The 21277-nt window shown below is 38.8% G+C and overlaps 1 protein-coding gene and 4 gene segments (V, D, J or C); 3 read left to right on the forward strand and 2 right to left on the reverse strand.

Moving 5' to 3' along the window:
* The first annotated feature begins 1190 nt into the window (after positions 1 to 1190).
* LOC142367332 (Ig kappa chain V region 2717-like) lies at positions 1191 to 1672 on the forward strand. The segment is given in 2 exon segments: positions 1191 to 1242; positions 1350 to 1672. Coding segments are annotated over 2 exon segments (375 nt in total).
* Positions 1673 to 6242: 4570 nt separating this feature from the next.
* LOC142367333 (Ig kappa-b4 chain C region-like) lies at positions 6243 to 8243 on the reverse strand. The segment is given in 3 exon segments: positions 6243 to 6568; positions 7637 to 7744; positions 8225 to 8243. Coding segments are annotated over 3 exon segments (453 nt in total).
* Positions 8244 to 9079: 836 nt separating this feature from the next.
* Positions 9080 to 9599, forward strand: LOC142367335 (Ig kappa chain V region 3374-like). The segment is given in 2 exon segments: positions 9080 to 9169; positions 9277 to 9599. Coding segments are annotated over 2 exon segments (375 nt in total).
* Positions 9600 to 11064: 1465 nt separating this feature from the next.
* Positions 11065 to 15916, reverse strand: LOC142367336 (immunoglobulin lambda-like polypeptide 1). Its single transcript, XM_075449330.1, has 3 exons — positions 15644 to 15916; positions 12497 to 12578; positions 11065 to 11548 (listed from the first exon to the last, which is right to left on the reverse strand). Exons 1-3 carry the CDS (start codon positions 15914 to 15916, stop codon positions 11220 to 11222), a joined length of 684 nt encoding a protein of 227 aa, XP_075305445.1. The 3' UTR covers positions 11065 to 11219.
* Positions 15917 to 20540: 4624 nt separating this feature from the next.
* LOC142367337 (Ig kappa chain V region 3368-like) lies at positions 20541 to 21019 on the forward strand. The segment is given in 2 exon segments: positions 20541 to 20595; positions 20709 to 21019. Coding segments are annotated over 2 exon segments (366 nt in total).
* The last annotated feature ends 258 nt before the right edge of the window (positions 21020 to 21277 follow it).

The following is a 21277-nucleotide window of genomic DNA, read 5'->3' on the forward strand; positions in this document are numbered from 1 at the left end:
GTGGTCTACCAAGGCAAGACCACCTTCAGAGTCACAGAGGGACAGGGCATTGGAGAACAAGCTGTCCTCCATCTGGTCCAATCCGTTCCCAAAGGAACCCACCTGTTCTTTGACAGGTTCTTTACCACCGTCAACCTCCTGGACCGTCTGATGGCAAAGGGAGTGTCAGGAATCTGAACCCTTGGGATGAACAGAATTCCAAAGGAGTGCAATATTACAGGGGAGAAGGCCATCAAAAAGAAAGGAAGAGGGGCATCTGAGATGGTGGTCAGACGAAGTCCTCCTGAACTCGCTGTCATTAAGTGGTTTGACAATAAGCCAGTGGTCATGGCATCCTCTGCCTATGGCAGTGAGCCTTAGGACTCTGGGGATCACCGATGCGTGGCTTCAGTATGAGACTGACTGCCAGTTCTTATGTTGAAATAGATATTTTCATTGAATTTATTGATTGTTATCGTGGTTTAGTTTCACATGTATGAAATTCTAATTTATACTGTAGTGGACACGTGATATCTTTAATTTTTTTTCATTTTTTTTTAAATATTTGCATTACACTCATTGCCTTCCAAACAATTAGGAAAGATGATAATATTGTGATATGACGGTCATTTTTTCTCCTGGTAGTCAGGACTGAAACCAAAAATGATACTAAAGGAGAAAGAAGTTCCATACAAGACATGACTTGAGTTTTTTCTTTTAATTCATTTAGCTTTTACAATTTTTTCACATGAAATCTGTTACATTTTTAATATGAAACAAGCTGTACACATAATATTTCTCGAAAAGTTAAAATATGATAAAATAGAAATAAAGACGTTTTCAGTGAATACTTGTATGAATTGGCTGTTAATCCTTACTCATGAATTTTAAAATTTGTTGAAACATTTCAAATAATAAAAAAACACTATTTAATTTAAATGATTTATTAGTCATTTCCAAACTGACAAAAAAATAAACAAATAAGTAATTAGAACAGAAACATTTAAAGAAATCATACAGTTTCTGATAAATTTCTTGATGATAAGAAATGTTGGAGTCAGTCAGAACATTTCCATAGAGAGCCACTTTGCATCAGCAGCACCATGCTCCAGTGCTCTGGGAGAGTTTATAGTCCTGAGAGTTGAACACTGGATGACTGACAGCTGACCTTCATGACACCAGAAGCCACAGAAATCCTCCTCATCAGAAACATGACTTTGATCTGCGTCCTCATCTGGACTCTCCTCTGCTGCTGCTTCACAGGTAAAGTCCAGAGAATCAAACTCCTCTCCTCTATGAACATCCGTCCCTCTGAAATGAAGCCGACAAAAGCATGAAGCTGCTTTATGTTTTTGTCTCTGTATCCTCAGAGTCCAGAGGTCAGGTCACAGTGACTCAGCCTGGAGCAGTGAGCTCTGCTGTGGGAGGCTCCGTCACCATCACATGTAAAACCAGTCAGAATGTTTATGGCTCCAACTATTTAGCCTGGTACCAACAGAGGGATCGAGAAACTCCTAAACTTCTCTTTTACTATGTTGGAAGTCGAGTATCAGGGACTCCAGGTCGTTTTACAGATGGTGGATCAAACTCTGACTTCACTCTGACCATCAGTGGGGTTCAGGCTGAAGATGCTGCAGTTTATTACTGTCAGAGTCTCCATAACATCAACAGTCAGTGGGTGTTCACACAGTGAAAAACAGTCGTACAAAAACCTCCCTCAGTCAGCCTGAACAGAAACTGAACCGACAGCTGCAGAGACTGATACAGTTCACTGAGGACACACATTTTATGGAGCATTTTGAATATTATTTTAACCATCACACTTTGCACCATCCATTAGTATCACTATCTTTACATTTCTCTGAAGACACACACATAGCTTAAGTGTAATTAAGCAAAAAGGAGCTATTGTGTGGCAGTTATATAAAATACAACTAACAAGACCGTTGACTCCAATTTTGCTCCGTTGATTTAAAACAAACTCAAAAAAAGACGTGTTAAATTCATGAATTGATACCAAACATGAAAATAGTTCCATAAAACTTTTTTTTAAATTTTATTTATTTGTTTTTCCTCATAAAATATTTGTGAAATCTACGACAGTTTTAGACAGAAAGAAAACTAAAAAACTAAAGAAGTTCTTCCTCAAACATTTCCAGCACATTAAACTAAGTATGAAGAAGTTTTGGCTAAATACTTGTATAAATTCTCCCTGTTGGAGTCAGTCAGAGCATTTCCAGAGGGAATGTTGTCAGATCAGCTCACTACAGTCTTTATTGTGGCTGCTTACAAATATCTATTGATGCACTTTAAAGGTCACATTGAGACACGAGCAGAAGAAATGCTGTAACTGTTTTATTCTCATGTAATCTTCCTCTGTAGTTAAATGCGTTTGTCCCTTTTGACCTGGAGATAGATCATCATCACATCAGGGAACAGCCGACCAACAGATTCTTAAATGAGTGTGAAGAACATTGTTCCAGGACTGTGGAAGAGTTTAAGAACACATTAGATGTTTCTGTGAGATTGTTTACACTAAAGACATGAATCAGCCTTTATATAGAGATCACTGATGATAATTATACTCTGATGTTGTAAACCAATCAGAATGTTCTGTTCAGGATCCTACAGTAGCATGTTTCTCAAAAGTCAAAAAAGTCAAAAGTCAAAAGTCAGCTTTATTTGTCAGATCTGTATACGTACAGGACATACACAGGCTTGAAATGACGTTTCTCTCCAGCTCAATAGTTCAGCGCAGCGGTTTCATTTAACTTAAGTTAACACTTTAATACAATAAACTAAACTATGGTGACCGGTAATCAGAGTGACAGCACAATGTGGATATATATATATATATACAAGGTCTCTGATATTGACATCAGAGTAAAGTGGCGAAGGCAGAAGTAAGTAAAATAAAATAAAATAAAATAGAATAAGTTAAATATGTTTATGTGCAAATATATACAGGATGAGGTTAGAAAGGCAGAGCAGGGAGGGAGTTGATCCTCCTGACTGCCTGGTGAACGAAGCTGTCCCTCAGTCTGCTGGTTCTGGCTCGGAGGCTCCTCAGTCTCCTCCCTGATGGCAGCAGGCTGAAGAAGCCGTACAGAGGGTGTGTAAGATCGCCCGCTATGCTGAGGGCCTTTCGAGTGAGGCGGGTGTTATGAAGGTCCTGAAGGGGAGGGAATGAGGTGCCGACAATCTTCTCAGCTGCTCTCACAATGCGCTGGAGGGACTTGCGACAGGATGCTGTGCAGTTGCCGTACCACACTGTGATGCAGCTGGTCATGATGCTCTCGATGGCACCTTTGTAAAAGGCGCACAAGATGGAGGTTGGAGCTCTGGCTCTTTTCAGCTTGCGGAGAAAGTATAGGCGCTGGTGGGCCTTCTTGGCCAGTGATGCAGTGTTCATACTCCAGGACAGGTCCTCCGAGATGTCTACACCCAGGAACCTGGTGCTACTCACTTTCTCCACAGCAGTACCATTGATGGTTAGGGGAGCATGCTGGGAGGGCAGCTTCCTGAAGTCCACAACCATCTCCTTTGTTTTTTCCACATTCAGAGAAAGATTGTTGTGTCCACACCACTGGACCAGGCGGCTCACCTCACTCCTGTAGTTTGTCTCGTTGTTTTTGTTAATGAGACCCACCACAGTCATATCGTCCGCAAACTTGAAGAAGAAGTTGGAGCTGTTTGTTGGAGTGCAGTCATGTGTCAGCAGAGTGAATAGAAGGGGGCTCAGCACGCATCCTTGGGGTGCCCCTGTGTTTAACACGATGGTACTGGATGAGTTGCTGCCGACCCGTACTGCCTGTGGTCTTCCAGTCAGAAAGTCTAACAGCCAGTTGCACATTGAGGCACTGAGCCCTGGACTGTCCAGTTTCTGAATAAGTTGTTGGGGAATGATAGTATTAAATGCCGAGCTGAAATCAATAAATAGCATTCTGACATAAGAGTCCTTAGTGTCTAAATGAGTGAGAGCTGTGTGTAGGGCAGTTGAGATGGCATCATCGGTGGAACGATTTGGCCGATATGCAAATTGGAAAGGATCCAGAGTGGCAGGAAGGACGGATTTGATGTGTTGCATGACTAGTCTTTCAAAGCACTTCATGGCGATGGGGGTGAGTGCTACTGGCCGATAGTCATTCAAAGAGGAGGGCGAAGCCTTCTTCGGTACAGGGATGATGGTGGTGGATTTAAAGCAGGTGGGGACGATGGTCTGACTCAGCGAGATGTTGAAAATGTCTGTGAAGACAGCTGCTAGTTCCCCTGCACAGTCCTTTAACACCCGGCCCGGTATGTTGTCAGGGCCGGGAGCTTTTCGGGCGTTGATCTTGCTGAAAGATCGCCTCACACTGTCTGTGGACAGCATCAGTGCCTGGTCGCCAGGAGAGATGGGATATTTCTGTGCAGGTGTGCTGTTATGTGCTTCAAACCGAGCAAAAAAATTGTTCTGTTCATTTAGCATAGATGTGGTGTTGTCACATGTCTGTGGAGTCGGCTTATAGTCCGTAATGGCCTGAATTCCTCGCCACAGACTTTGTGCATCATTACTGGTTCTGAAATGGTGGGATATCTTCTTGGAATACTGTTTTTTGGCTTTTTTTAATGCCCCTGGACAGGTTGTTTCTGGCTGTCCTCAGGCCCACCTGATCTCCTGCTGTGAAGGCAGCATTTCTGGCTCTCAGTAGACTGTGGACCTCCTTTGTCAGCCATGGCTTTTGATTGGCCCTCACAGTGATGGTCTTCAGGTCAGTGACATCGTCAATACACTTGGTGATGTATGAGCAGACAGTGTCTGAGTACTCCTGGAGATCTGTGGTGTTGTTATTGTCAGTAGCAGCTTCTTTGAACATATTCCAGTCTGTGGTGTAGAAGCAGTCTTGAAGAGCTTCTGAAGAACCCTCTGGCCATACTCGTATCTGCTTGCAAACTGGTTTGGTGACTTTAACCAGAGGTCTATATGGGGGCATTAGCATGACACTGATGTGGTCAGAGGTGCCGATGTGGGGGAGGGGAACCGCTTTGTAAGCTCCTCTCATGGTGGTAAAAACTTGGTCCAGTGTATTGTTTCCTCTTGTTGGAAAGTTAATGTGTTTGTGAATTTTTGGAAGGAGGCTTCTTGGATCTGCGTGGTTAAAATCCCCAGCTAGGATAAAAAAAGCATAAGGGTGTGCTGTCTGCTGATCACTAATGTGTGGATACAGTTCATTCAGTGCCTCATTTCTATTCTTGTTGCTGGAGCTCGGAGGTATATAAACAGCTACAATTATAACAGCTGTAAATTCCCTCGGTTGTGTCCTTTCACTGAGCCTTATGAGTATAAGAAAACAGCCAATTATCACTGAAATACTGCTGATCAGATAGCAGTTTCTGAGAGAATTGTTGGTAATAATGTCCATATAAAAGATGTTAGAATCAAGCTGGTAATACTCCATCAGCTCTATTTAATTTATGATACACATAAATGACATAAACTGTTGTTGTAAAGCCACAGTCTCAGAGTAAGTTTGACATACCTTCTTTATCTTATAATGTAAAGAAACAAAGTTTATAACAGAGCACAAGCAAAGGAGCACATATGAGGTACACTCTTTAACACAATTCTTTGTTTTCTTATCATTTTTAACAGCAGCTCCGACCTCCTTTACATCACACAGTTTAAAGGAGACGGTGTCATGTCACTCTGAAGGAACAGTCAGTGTTACACTGTCATCTACTGCTGTTAAAAAAGGCAGTTAAAGCCATTCCCCTGTGGATTTCATTGATCTATTGTCCTCATCAGTATATAAACATATGACAGCAGGGATTCTTGTGATATCTGTAAGCCTCATAATAATACAGAACACTTCTGATGACTTCTACATGAGGTCCCAAATGCACTTCAGTAACAGAGAGGTTCCTTCAGTGGTGTGAAAAAACTAGTTGGTCCTTTACTAAAAGGCTTCAGTAAAGTTAATGTTAACAAATCTGAAGCAAAGTCACAAAAGTCTAAATAAAAGTCAAACTGAATAAAGGTTTTATTGCTTTAAGTCTTATTCTGACTGATGGTCTGACTGTTATATAAACAGTGTGGCAAAGAAAAAAGTCATTTGATGAATGGAGCCATAATTAAAGAAATCTTTATTGATTTGAAACATGAAAGATCAACAACAGAAATAAAAACGTTAATGTTGATGCATTTATTGACAGAAAGAAAGACAAGAATACACAGTGAGACTTGAAAGAGATTAAAACCAGTCTCAGAGTCCCAGTGAGTCAGGTCAGGACTGGGAACACTGGTCTCTCCTCACTGTCTCTGAGACTAGAGTCTGGGAGGCCTGGGTGGCCTCGCAGGTCACAGAGCTGGCCTTCTCCCACAGGTCTGCAGGGAGCCTCAGGGTGCTGCTCCAGCTGTAGAGGCCGTCCTTCTGCAGCACCCCGGGGCTCCTGCTCTCCTCCAGGCTGCTGCTGCTGCTGCCGTCCACCTTCCAGGACAGACTCCAGTCTGAGGGGAAGCCCTTGTTGGCCAGACACATTAAAGTGGCCTTCCCTTTCTTCAGCTCTTCACTGGAAGGGGTTAACATCGTCAGGGTGGGAGGGGCGTTACCTAGGAGACACCAATCAGCTTAGAGCACAGAAGCCATACAGCTGTCAAACACCAGACACTTGAACACCTTTACTCTGAGAAAGAAGATTTTCTCCTTTAAGGAGTTTCAGTCACAAGTTTTCTTCTGCTCCAACAGTCTCTCACACCTTGTTTCACTTCCCTATCAGAAACCTCTCATGCATGTCAGCAAAGACAGAATAATCACACATTTTCTATTAAAATGTCAAAGAAGTCCTAAAACATCACTAAAGCATGTTTCCTGGTATTCAACAATCTTAACATTGCACATGCAGTATTTAGTTGCAAACTGAATAATAGAAAAAATAAGTGAGAACAATCAAACAAGTTTCAAGTAAACATGAACCAGAATTCAAAGAATTCTTCAAATGGTTTCAAACTCTAAGCAAACCGAATAAAGAGACAACAGTTATAGTGTTGGAAACCTGAAAACTATCCTTAGAAGTTAACACGCTTCATTTTTCCTTCACATCAAACGGTTTGAATTTATGTCTAAAATGAACGTTGTTCTAACATTTTGACTCAGGTCTCACTTCAACTACATGACAGAAGAGCAGACTCAAATATATGAAAACTGAAACTAATGGAAAAAGACAGATTTTTTTATCTTTCAACATTAGAAGTAAGATATTTTAAACACTAATTAACATCATCCTGTTGAATTTGTAATGTAATATAAACTTACTTCCAACATCCAGTCTGGTTCCTCCACCAAAAGTCCACCACAGTGATACAAACTCATTGAGCCGCCGTACAAAAACCTCTGACTGCACAGAGACACGGCTCTCTGACTCTGTCACACTGAACTAAACCAAAAAGCCCTGAAGAATAAATCATTAACCCCAAAAAACTACATTTTACTTTATTTCCTTTGACCAACGTAACGAGTTTTTTAAAAATTTCTATCGAAATCATGAGATTATATTTTTTGCACACTAGTATTTTTAAAAATAACTTTTTTTTCCTCTTAACATTTAGAACAGAGAAAAAACTACAACAAAAGAGAGAAAAAAAGAAGCAGCAACTAAAAGCAGCTTTAATTGAACTTACTTCCAACATCCAGTCTGGTTCCTCCACCGAACGTGTTCCACAGTGATACAAACTCATTGAGCCGCCGTACAAAAACCTCTGACTGCACAGAGACACGGCTCTCTGACTCTGAGACAAACAAAGTTACTCAACAAAACAATCATGAATTTATGAGTTGATATCAAATAAAAATATATGAACATATAACACATAATAACACTGTGTATTATTGTATTTAGCATTTACAATTCATGACTTAAATCATCTTTATATTCATCAACGTTTTAGACTGATGATCATCTATTTTACTAAATAATAAATAGTCTGGCATGATATGAAAGATTCAGACAGTCTAATTTACTGGTAGATCTCTGTTGCAATGATGCTACAAATTAGCACTTATCAAACTTATTGATCAAACTTAAACAGCATCGTGGAAATGATCCAAGTCCCTGTTGAAGTTAGTCAGAGAATTTCCAATAAAAATCCCAAAGAACCATTGACTGAATGATCAATAGGAAATCTGCTCATCCCCTAATACCATCCATTCTTCCATTTTCTGTATCTGCTTGATATGCTTCAGGAATGCGGGGGGGGGCTGAAGCCTACCCCAGCTGCTTTTGGGCATTCCATATTAAATTTAAAGGTTTTTAAAAAGCACCTGCAAACTGGCCAAAATCCATCTGTTCTATTTTTATTGATATGGATACAATAACAGACACTGACTTTCATGTTTATTGGCTCTTGCCACACGTCTAAAACATGTTGTTTAGTTTTATTGGGCTCATCTGTGCCTCTTCCCTTCTCATCAGCTGATGACTCATCACTGCTTTATGTTCATGTCTGTCTGTCTGAAGATATGACACATGATCAGTAAATACATCAAGCATATGAAATGGTAAAATAATGATGGATTCTTTTCTAAAGTCTTGACTTGTAATATCAAATAAAGTAGATATAAACTTTATGTCATTAAATGAGTCATGTGTGCTCACAGATAACTTTTAGTTTGGTTCTTCCAACAAATTTCCACCACAGTGATACAAACTGAATGAATTAGCAACTCTACAGAAACCTGACTGTAGAGAAACATGGCTATGTGGATTTGAAATAAACAAACTAGAAAAAAAGATGCATTAATACTAAAAATGAAAAAAGTTCCACACAAAACTTTACTAATTTATTTTTCTTAATTTTTACAATTTTGTTTCTTCACTAAATTTCCAATCTGTTTAATTTTTAGACTGAACAAAACTGCACATACATTCTTAATGAAAAGTTATCAGTATGTTGAACTGAGGATAAAGAACATTTCGGTAAATACTTGAATGAATTCTCCCTGTTGGAGTCAGTCAGAGCATTTCCATAGAGAGCCACTTTGCATCAGCAGCACCATGCTCCAGTGCTCTGGGAGAGTTTATAGTCCTAAGAGTTGAACACTGGATGACTGACAGCTGACCTTCATGACACCAGAAGCCACAGAAATCCTCCTCATCAGAAACATGACTTTGATCTGCGTCCTCATCTGGACTCTCCTCTGCTGCTGCTTCACAGGTAAAGTCCAGAGAATCAAACTCCTCTCCTCTATGAACATCCGTCCCTCTGAAATGAAGCCGACAAAAGCATGAAGCTGCTTTATGTTTTTGTCTCTGTATCCTCAGAGTCCAGAGGTCAGGTCACAGTGACTCAGCCTGGAGCAGTGAGCTCTGCTGTGGGAGGCTCCGTCACCATCTCATGTAAAACCAGTCAGAATGTTGCTGGCTCCAACTATTTATTCTGGTACCAACAGAGGGATCGAGAAACTCCTAAACTGCTCATTTACTATGCTAGCACCAGAGCATCAGGGATTCCAGGTCGTTTTACAGGCAGTGGATCAAACTCTGACTTCACTCTGACCATCAGTGGAGTTCAGGCTGAAGATGCTGCAGTTTATTACTGTCAGAGTTACCATGAAATCAACAGCCAAGCTGTGTTCACACAGTGAAAAACAGTCGTACAAAAACCTCCCTCAGTCAGCCTGAACAGAAACTGAACCAACAGCTGCAGAGACTGATACAGTTCACTGAGGACACACATTTTATGGAACATTTTGAATATTATTTTAACCATCACACTTTGCACCATCCATTAGTTTAACTATCTTTACATTTTTCTGAAGACACACACATAGCCTAAATATAATTAAGAATCTGTTATCCATCACATCTTATTAAAATCTATTAAAAAAAAAAAAAATCAGATTTGCTAAAAAAAGCAAAGAGGAGCTATTGTGTGGCAGTTAAATAAAATACAACTAGCACGACCTTTGACCCCAAATTTTCTCCATGGGTTCAAAACAAACTCAAAAAAAGATGTGTTGAATTCATGAGTTGATACCAAACATGAAAAAAGTTCCATTCAACATATCTTTCTTTTGTTTTTTTGTTTTTCCTCATTAAATTTCCGTGAAATCTATGAAAGTTTTGGACTGAAAGAAAACTAAAAAACTAAAGAAGTTCTTCCTCAAACATTACCAGCACATTAAACTAAGTATGAAGAAGTTTTGGGTAAATACTTGTATAAATTCTCCCTGTTGGAGTCAGTCAGAGCATTTCCAGAGGGAATGTTGTCAGATCAGCTCACTACAGTCTTTATTGTGGCTGCTTACAAATATCTATTGATGCAGTTTAAAGGTCACATTGAGACACGAGCAGAAGAAATGCTGTAACTGTTTTATTCTCATGTAATCTTCCTCTGTAGGTAAATCCGTTTGTCCCTTTTGACCTGGAGATTAGATCATCATCACATCAGGGAACAGCCGACCAACAGATTCTTAAATGAGTGTGAAGAACATTGTTCCAGGACTGTGGAGGAGTTTAAGAACACATTAGATGTTTCTGTGAGATTGTTTACACTAAAGACATGAATCAGCCTTTATATAGAGATCACTGATGATAATTATACTCTGATGTTGTAAACCAATCAGAATGAACTGTTCAGGATCCTACAGTAGCATGTTTCTGTGAGGCATTTTAGCTTTACTCACAGTTCCTACAGTGTGTGGATTTTTATCTACATATTTCAGCACAAATGTTTCTCCTACTGACATGCTTCTTTTATCATATTTAAGATGTTTTGATTGAAATTCTTCAACACAACAATCAGCTTGATAACTACAAGGTTTTCATCGAGTTACAAACTCACAAAAAGTTGGAACATTAGATTAAGTCATTTCTATCATGGCTGAATTTAAATGACCATTCTGGGTTTTTCTATTAAAACAAACACTGTATGACATGAGCTCATAATTCCTTTCTCATTTTGTTAAGCTATTTTTTAATCTAAATGAATAAATATATTTTATTAGGTATGTCTGTGGATTTTATGGAACTGGTGGGGTCATTGTTTCTTTTATTAAAACATAAACGAAAACATTTGTTTTGATGAAAAGGCTTTTTATTTAATCAGGGAAATCTCAGTTATAAAAATCAATGAGAACAATTAAAGTATTAAAAGATGATGAAGACATGAAATGGTTACTGTAGAAAAGAGACAGAGACCGTGTTGAAAATAAAGACTGAAAGAAAAAACAGTAACTTCAATATCTGAGTCCCAATGAGTGGGATCAGGACTGGGAACACTGGTCTCTCCTCAGTGTCTGTAAGACTGGAGTCTGGGAGCCCTGTTTGGCCTCACAGGTCACAGAGCCCACCTTCTCCCACTGGTCTGCAGGGAGCCTCAGGGTGCTGCTCCAGATGTAGTGGCCGTCCTTCTGCAGCAGCCCGGGGCTCCTTTTCTGCTCCCAGCTGATGCTGCTGCTGCCCTCCACCTTCCAGGACAGACTCCAGTCTGAGGGGAAGCCCTTGTTGGCCAGACATACAAGTGTGGCCTTCCCCTGCTGCAGCTCTTCAGTGGAGGGGGGCAACACTGTCAGGGTGGGAGGGACCTGACCCACTGGAGAAAGGGAGGATACATGTTGAGAGGCAGCAGCTTTTTAATATCTCACTTCCTTCTCTGAGCTCGGTAACTACGGCAACAGACAGGCTTCACTGCTGAACCACAGCAACAGACAGGTTTCAGTACTAAATATAAAAAGGTTTAAGGCTTTTTGCTCCTCAGATGTTTTCAGTTTTATTTCAGTCAGTGTGGTACAATCTAAAATCATGAATGCAATTTTCAAACCAGATCGTCAGCCTTCATGTCATGTATCACCTGTTTACATCAAAAACAAGTTTTTCATTCATTTCACAAATCATTTCGACACGTTTATATAAATCTATCATTTCTACCCTCTCCTGCTTCTGACTTTAGCGACTGCAAAATTACGTGGAAAAAACAGTATTTTCCTCCTTTACAGTCATTTCTCTCGTAGTATTTTCTGTTATTTTACATAATAAAAAAACCTTTGTAAAGAGATTACATGAATCAGTATCCCTCATACAGTAATGCATCACTTTTCTCCTGCTGAAATGTTTATATGATGTTAGATAAAAGTGCAGCCCAGATCAGCATGGCTCAGAATTTTGACTAAATTGTTATCAATGACACAGAATTAGTCCCTGTGAAATGTTCATTCCCACAGATATTAAGTGTGGAGAGAATGACCAAAGCTTTTAAAAAACAACATTCAACTTGTTAACTTTGTTTACGAATTACTGTTCATGTAACGTGTAAGAATTATTTTCAGTCGTTTTCAGAAGCTTAAAATTTCCTGAGTAACAGAGAGAAGACTTTTGAGTGTGTCCGAATATATCGTCTCACTCACTCATCAACAATTACTGCAATCATATAAACTACATTTATTCATATATTTTTCATAAATGAACAGTTTTCTGGTTTTGAAATAAAAAACAAAGAAGGATCTATACATTTCAGGTTATTAGGAGAGTAAAATGTACTTACAGTTAACTGTCAGTCTGGTTCCTCCACCGAACGTGTCCCATAGTGATACAAACTCATTGAGCCGCCGTACAAAAACCTCTGACTGCACAGAGACACGGCTCTCTGACTCTGAGACAAACAAACTCACCAAAACTTTTTGTGTTTTCTAGAATTTTTGCTCAAATAGGAACTGAAGAAAACACAGAGCAAGAAATGTCTCGCATCAGATTTTTATATATTTAGTATTTTTACGTTTGTGAAAATAAAGACGGACTCATTTGATGCCGTCTTATAAAACATTTTTACAGAAGGCGAGATATTATGACCCCATGAATGAACTAATAAGAGACGCTGATAACAAATCTCATTAATTAACCCAAAGTGTTGTACTTAAACATGCATATATCTTTATTAGATGAAATTGTCACAAATGAAATAAGCTCATGTTGAACATGTTCATAAATGCTGATAAGGAGACAGGAAGGGGTGAAGGATGGTGTTATAGTCCAAGTGTTTTTCACTTTTCAGCTTCTCTCAGTGTTGCAGTATTTCTGGGTTCTACGTTTTGTTCGACACGACTCTCTGACTCTGAAACAAACAAACTGCTGAACTTTTTAAATGTTTGAGAAAAACAAAGTTAATGTCAAAGTGCTTTACACATTCAGCAATAAACAGGATATTTCAATTCATTATAAAATAATACATTTATGAATGTAAATGACAGACATATTTAACAACATGTGCACAGATAAACTGGTAAAGCACTGAAAGATTCTGCCGTGCAGCCAGATCCATTGTAGAGTCCATCAGAGAAATATTGAGCAGGATTATTAACAATTGCTGATCAATGAAAAAAACAACATCAAATTATGAAGGTTTTAAATTTTGACAATAAAAAAGAAAATCCAAAAAAGACCCCAGATTAATTCAGAAAAACACTGTAAAGTTTCTGATCAATATCCTGATTGATAAGCCAACTCCCTGTTGGAGTCAGTCAGAGCATTTCCATAGAGAGCCACTTTGCATCAGCAGCACCATGCTCCAGTGCTCTGGGAGAGTTTATAGTCCTGAGAGTTGAACACTGGATGACTGACAGCTGACCTTCATGACACCAGAAGCCACAGAAATCCTCCTCATCAGAAACATGACTTTGATCTGCGTCCTCATCTGGACTCTCCTCTGCTGCTGCTTCACAGGTAAAGTCCAGAGAATCAAACTCCTCTCCTCTATGAACATCCGTCCCTCTGAAATGAAGCCGACAAAAGCATGAAGCTGCTTTATGTTTTTGTCTCTGTATCCTCAGAGTCCAGAGGTCAGGTCACAGTGACTCAGCCTGGAGCAGTGAGCTCTGCTGTGGGAGGCTCCGCCACCATCACATGTAAAACCAGTCAGAGTGTACATGGTGGTAGCTATTTAGCCTGGTACCAACAGAGAGATGGAGAAACTCCTAAACTGCTCATTTACATTACTAGCAGCAGAGCATCAGGGATTTCAGGTCGTTTTACAGGCAGTGGATCAAACTCTGACTTCAATCTGACCATCAGTGGAGTTCAGGCTGAAGATGCTGCAGTTTATTACTGTCAGAGTCTCCATCAAATCAACAGTCAGTGGGTGTTCACACAGTGAAAAACAGTCGTACAAAAACCTCCCTCAGTCAGCCTGAACAGAAACTGAACCGACAGCTGCAGAGACTGATACAGTTCACTGAGGACATACACACAATTAAAGCAAAATAGATATTACTTAAATTATTAATCATCTATTTATATTTTATTACTTCGTTTCTTATCTGACTGATTTAAAAAAACGTGGGGCAACAACATTGGAAAATCCATGAAAAAATTGTTCATGACCTCTGACCTCATCATCACTTACCATCATCTCCTCCTGCACTCCTCAGTTATCTCCATTTACATAAATGAATGACTGGATGTTCCAGAAGAAAACTCTAAATCTTCCTATTCAACAGTACATTGATTTAGATCAATAAATATATGTTTATTTACTTAAAAAAATATATATCAAAGCTATATATATATATATATATGTATGTGTGTATGTGTGTGTGTGCGTGTGTGTGTGTGTGTGTATATTTATTTATACACGTTCAAAAATGTCTGAAAAACCAGCTATCAACTTATTTTTTTCTCAGGTTCATTCATTAACTGTTGTGTCCTTTCACTGAGCTTTATGAGTAGAAGAAAGCAGCCAATTATCACTGAAATACTGCTGATCAGATAGCAGTTTCTGAGAGAATTGCTGGTAATAATGTCCATATAAAAGATTGTTGAAATCAAGCTGGTAATACTCCATCTGTTCTATTTAATTTATTATGCACATAAATGACATAAACGGTTGTTGTAAAGCCACAGTCTCAGAGTAAGTTTGACATACCTTCTTTATCTTATAATGTAAAGAAACAAAGTTTATAAAATAGCACAAACAAAGGAGCACATATGAGGTACACTCTTTAACCCAATTCTTTGTTTTCTTATCATTTTTAACAGCAGCTCCGACCTCCTTTACATCACACAGTTTAAAGGAGACGGTGTCATGTCACTCTGAAGGAACAGTCAGTGTTACACTGTCATCTACTGCTGTTAAAAAAGGCAGTTAAAGCCATTCCCCTGTGGATTTCATTGATCTATTGTCCTCATCAGTATATAAACATATGACAGCAGGGATTCTTGTGATATCTGTAAGCCTCATAATAATACAGAACACTTCTGATGACTTCTACATGAGGTCCCAAATGCACTTCAGTAACAGAGAGGTTCCTTCAGTGGTGTGAAAAAACTAGTTGGTCCTTTACTAAAAGGCTTCAGTAAAGTTAATGTTAACAAATCTGAAGCAAAGTCACAAAAGTCTAAATAAAAGTCAAACTGAATAAAGGTTTTATTGCTTTAAGTCTTATTCTGACTGATGGTCTGACTGTTATATAAACAGTGTGGCAAAGAAAAAAGTCATTTGATGAATGGAGCCATAATTAAAGAAATCTTTATTGATTTGAAACATGAAAGATCAACAACAGAAATAAAAACGTTAATGTTGATGCATTTATTGACAGAAAGAAAGACAAGAATACACAGTGAGACTTGAAAGAGATTAAAACCAGTCTCAGAGTCCCAGTGAGTCCGGTCAGGACTGGGAACACTGGTCTCTCCTCACTGTCTCTGAGACTAGAGTCTGGGAGGCCTGGGTGGCCTCGCAGGTCACAGAGCTGGCCTTCTCCCACAGGTCTGCAGGGAGCCTCAGGGTGCTGCTCCAGCTGTAGAGGCCGTCCTTCTGCAGCACCCCGGGGCTCCTGCTCTCCTCCAGGCTGCTGCTGCTGCTGCCGTCCACCTTCCAGGACAGACTCCAGTCTGAGGGGAAGCCCTTGTTGGCCAGACACATTAAAGTGGCCTTCCCTTTCTTCAGCTCTTCACTGGAAGGGGTTAACATCGTCAGGGTGGGAGGGGCGTTACCTAGGAGACACCAATCAGCTTAGAGCACAGAAGCCATACAGCTGTCAAACACCAGACACTTGAACACCTTTACTCTGAGAAAGAAGATTTTCTCCTTTAAGGAGTTTCAGTCACAAGTTTTCTTCTGCTCCAACAGTCTCTCACACCTTGTTTCACTTCCCTATCAGAAACTTCTCATGCATGTCAGCAAAGACAGAATAATCACACATTTTCTATTAAAATGTCAAAGAAGTCCTAAAACACCACTAAAGCATGTTTCCTGGTATTCAACAATCTTAACATTGCACATGCAGTATTTAGTTGCAAACTGAATAATAGAAAAAATAAGTGAGAACAATCAAACAAGTTTCAAGTAAACATGAACCAGAATTCAAAGAATTCTTCAAATGGTTTCAAACTCTAAGCAAACCGAATAAAGAGACAGCAGTTATAGTGTTGGAAACCTGAAAACTATCCTTAGAAGTTAACACGCTTCATCTTTCCTTCACATCAAACGGTTTGAATTTATGTCTAAAATGAACGTTGTTCTAACATTTTGACTCAGGTCTCACTTCAACTACATGACAGAAGAGCAGACTCAAATATATGAAAACTTAAACTAATGGAAAAAGACAGATTTTTTTATCTTTCAACATTAGAAGTAAGATATTTTAAACACTAATTAACATCATCCTGTTGAATTTGTAATGTAATATAAACTTACTTCCAACATCCAGTCTGGTTCCTCCACCAAAAGTCCACCACAGTGATACAAACTCATTGAGCCGCCGTACAAAAACCTCTGACTGCACAGAGACACGGCTCTCTGACTCTGTCACACTGAACTAAACCAAAAAGCCCTGAAGAATAAATCATTAACCCCAAAAACTACATTTTACTTTTTTTCCTTCGACCAAAGTAACAAGTTTTTAAAAAATTTGGATCGAAATCATGAGATTATATTTTTTGCACAATAGTATTTGTAAAAATAACTTTTTTTTTTTCGTCTTAACATGCAGAACAGAGAAAAAACTACAACAAAAGAGAGAAAAAAAGAAACAGCAACTAAAAGCAGCTTTAATTGAACTTACTTCCAACATCCAGTCTGGTTCCTCCACCGAACGTGTACCACAGTGATACAAACTCATTGAGCCGCCGTACAAAAACCTCTGACTGCACAGAGACACGGCTCTCTGACTCTGAGACAAACAAAGTTACTCAACAAAACAGTGATGAATTTATGAGTTGATATCAAATAAAAATATATGAACATATAACACATAATAACGCTGTGTATTATTTTATTTAGCATTTACAATTAATGACTTAAATCATCTTTATATTCATCAACGTTTTAGACTGATGATCATTTATTTTATGAAATAATAAATAGTCTGGAAAGATATGAAAGATTCAGACAGTCTAATTTACTGGTAGATCTCTATTTAAATTACTTTCTAGAATAATTTAACAATATTTTATTGAAAAGTTTCATTGTTTAAAAAATATCCTCTGTAGTGGACATTTGTGGTTATTTTATCCATTTTTTTCTGGATTTTTTAACAAAAGATGGAAGGGATTCACTAACAGAGGCAGAGAGAATTTTACTGCAGATCGTTCCAGTAAACTTAGATTTTGAGTTGTCTGATGAGGAAGATCGAGAAAGGTTAGCCTCGGTTATCCAAACATTCAGATGTATTGGGCCTCACACACCAGAGTTCAAATTGCAGCAGAATCCATGACCAGAAATCAGTTCTACAAACTCAGAAATTCCATTAAGATTATCAATGACCTTGACGTGTCTGATGAGGACAAAAGCAAAGATCTCCTGTGGAAAGTCAGGCCTCTCCGAGACTAAATGAGGCAAGGATGTTTAAGTCTGCCAAGACATTTGCCCACTGATGAGCAAATGATTCCATTTACTGGTCTCTGCCCTGTTCGGCCCATGTTGAAATAGATATTTTCATTGAATTTATTGATTGTCATCGTGATTTAGTTTCACATGTATAAAATTCTAATTTATACTGTAGTGGACAAGTGATATGTTTACATTTTTTTTTTTTAAATGTTTGCATTATACTCATTGCCTCCCAAACAATTTGGAAAGATGATAAAATTGTGATATTACGACATTTCTTTTTCCTGGTAGTCAGGACTGAAACCAAAAATGATACTAAAGGAGAAAGAAGTTCCATACAAGACATGACTTGAGTTTTTTTCTTTTGGTTCATTTAGCTTTTACAATTTTTTCACATGAAATCTGTTACATTCTTAGAATGAAACAAGCTGTACACATAATATTTAAGTAAGTTAAAATAAGAATAAAGAAGTTTTCAGTGAATACTTGTATGAATTGGCTTTTAATCCTTAAACATGAAATCTAACATTTGTTGAAACATTTGAAATAAAAAAAAAACACCCATTTGATTTAAATTATTTATTACTTATTTCCAATTTGACAAAAAATAAATGAATAAGTAATTAGAACAGAAACCTTTAAAGAAATCATTTACAGTTTCTAATCAATTTCTTGATGATAGGAAATGTTGGAGTCAGTCAGAGCATTTCCATAGAGAGCCACTTTGCATCAGCAGCACCATGCTCCAGTGCTCTGGGAGAGTTTATAGTCCTGAGAGTTGAACACTGGATGACTGACAGCTGACCTTCATGACACCAGAAGCCACAGAAATCCTCCTCATCAGAAACATGACTTTGATCTGCGTCCTCATCTGGACTCTCCTCTGCTGCTGCTTCACAGGTAAAGTCCAGAGAATCAAATTCCTCTCCTCTATGAACATCCGTCCCTCTGAAATGAAGCCGACAAAAGCATGAAGCTGCTTTATGTTTTTGTCTCTGTATCCTCAGAGTCCAGAGGTCAGGTCACAGTGACTCAGCCTGGAGCAGTGAGCTCTGCTGTGGGAGGCTCCGTCACCATCAGATGTAAAACCAGTCAGAATGTTTATGGCTCCAACTATTTAGCCTGGTACCAACAGAGAGATGGAGAAACTCCTAAACTGCTCATTTACTATGCTAGCAGCAGAGCATCAGGGATTCCAGGTCGTTTTACAGGCAGTGGATCAAACTCTGACTTCACTCTGACCATCAGTGGAGTTCAGGCTGAAGATGCTGCAGTTTATTACTGTACAGGGGAATTTGATGTAAGCAGATATGAGCGATTCACACAGTGAAAAACAGTCGTACAAAAACCTCCCTCAGTCAGCCTGAACAGAAACTGAACCGACAGCTGCAGAGACTGATACAGTTCACTGAGGACACACACACTCAAACCAAAGCACATATATGAACTATTGATAAACTCTACGTGTAACACACATTTAATCTCTGTCATTAGATGCATATAAACACATTTCACATATTTTTCCGTACATGAACTATCTTTAACAGTATTACCATTAATTCAACATTATTAACCCGACATCTCAGGTGACTGAAGCTCCAGTTCTCATCACAGTCTTCCAAATATTAGTGTGAATTATCTATATCCAAGTCTGTCCAAGTACATGGAGACAATAACACTACAGAAAAAAATGTTTTGATTCATATATTTATATCCATAAATACACTTTCATGACTGGCAGCAGTTAGAAGATTAATGAAGATTTTAGGACACACAAACAGAAAGTTTAAATATTTACGCTGTGAATGAAAAGTGGGCAACTATTCAGATTTCAAGCATGATAGTATCATTAATTATTATTTTTATTAGAACCGAGTCTATTGAGCCTTTGGTTTAGTTTGTGTTAGAAATTTTTAGATCAATGCATTTTATTTTTAGTAATTTTCAGATGTTTTTTATAACATAATTCAAAACATGTACAGATAAGTTGTTAATAACTTTCCTTCATGAAAAAAACTGGCGCTCCAAACAGTCAGTATTTAATACAGTAAGTTATAAAGTAGAGTGTTTGCCATAAGATATTCAAACTCCTCTTCCTCTGAGCGTCTTCTTTCAACAAACTTTCTGGGCATTCTCAGAACAGTAACGCTGACACATTGATATCAGAGCAGTTGTGTGATCTGTTCAAATCCTAAACCCACCCCACCCTCATCTCTCTCTTTACCATATCCCACTAAACCACCAACTAACCCATCAGACTCCTAATCATGACGTCAAAGCATTTATTGAAGCATTTTTCTGAATTCTTATTCTTGATAAAGTTCTCTGATGGAGCTGAACAAATATCCTCTGAGATGGAGGACCATGTTATTTATTCCAAAGTTCTGGGACAGTTCATTCATTAACCTGAGCTCACTGAGCACATTATCTGACATCCTGATCCTCAGAGTTACTTTGTGACTCTGAAATAACAAGTCTGCAACAGTATCAGAATGGTAATGTTACCCATCTGGAGACACAGAATGAAACGCCAGATCAGTTCAGCATCAGACTTTTTAATATACCACAGTGATCATGTTAATGTTAACTGCAACAGACTCATCAGTGAAAGCAGGAAACATCCTGACATGTAGAGGACAGCTCCAGCTGACTGACTCTGTGTGTTTGCATATGTGTCCTGCCTCTCTGCTCCCAGATGTTAAGAGGTCAGTGTTGATCAGTGGCTGTCCAGACCTTTCAGAGACACTGACACACCAGCAGCACAATGATGATGATGTCACTGACTCTGCTGCTGACCACCCTGGGGCTCCTTGTTCAGGGTGAGAAATGAGCAGCATTTACCATCATTCATCTGTTATAAATGTTTTTAAACTGATGATTTTTTGTCTAGTTAGATGAATTTGTTGTACTAACTTCCGTCCTCTTTTTCCAGGTTCATCAGCAGAAATCATCCTGACTCAGACTCCTGGATCTCAGTCTGTTGCTCCAGGACAGACTGTCTCTATGAAATGTAAAGCCAGTTCAGATATGGGTAACTACCTTCACTGGTACCTTCAGAATCCTGGTGAAGTTCCTAAACTCCTCATTTCTTTTGCCACAACTCGTTTGTCTGGAGTTTCTGATCGTTTCAGTGGAAGTTATTCTGGAACTGACTTCACTTTGACGATCAGTGGAGTTCAGACTGAAGATGCAGGAGTTTATTACTGTCAGCAGGGTGGTTACAGCTGGCAACTCACACAGTGATACAACGTCGTACAAAAACCTCCTTCAGCTGCAGAGGAACTGAGCTGAATGAACAGCTGCAAAAAAAACTTTACTAAAAGACAGTTGAAAGCTAAGGGTGCACAACTTTATGATAAAAGACCAAAAACTGATCAAATTACAGCACTGATCCTTAAGAAACTTCCTAATTCCTGTGAAGTTTTAAAAATCCTCCTCAGCAGAAGGAAACATCTAAATAAACCCTATTTTTATTGTCATGTGCTGTGGATAACAACATTT

This window comes from Odontesthes bonariensis, chromosome 18 (genome assembly GCF_027942865.1).
Source record: "Odontesthes bonariensis isolate fOdoBon6 chromosome 18, fOdoBon6.hap1, whole genome shotgun sequence".
Lineage (NCBI taxonomy): Eukaryota > Metazoa > Chordata > Actinopteri > Atheriniformes > Atherinopsidae > Odontesthes > Odontesthes bonariensis.

Bases quoted from the DNA above. Each gene is read 5' to 3' on its own strand.
- LOC142367336 (XM_075449330.1), bottom strand. From the start codon at position 15,916: ATGTTAACCCCTTCCAGTGAAGAGCTGAAGAAAGGGAAGGCCACTTTA. The intron at 12,579-15,643 runs GTGAGGAGAGAC...GTCTCTGTGCAG, and splicing joins AGACTCTAGTCTCAGAGACA to TCAGAGGTTTTTGTACGGCG. The intron at 11,549-12,496 runs GTAAGTACATTT...CCCTTTCTCCAG, and splicing joins AACCAGACTGACAGTTAACT to TGGGTCAGGTCCCTCCCACC.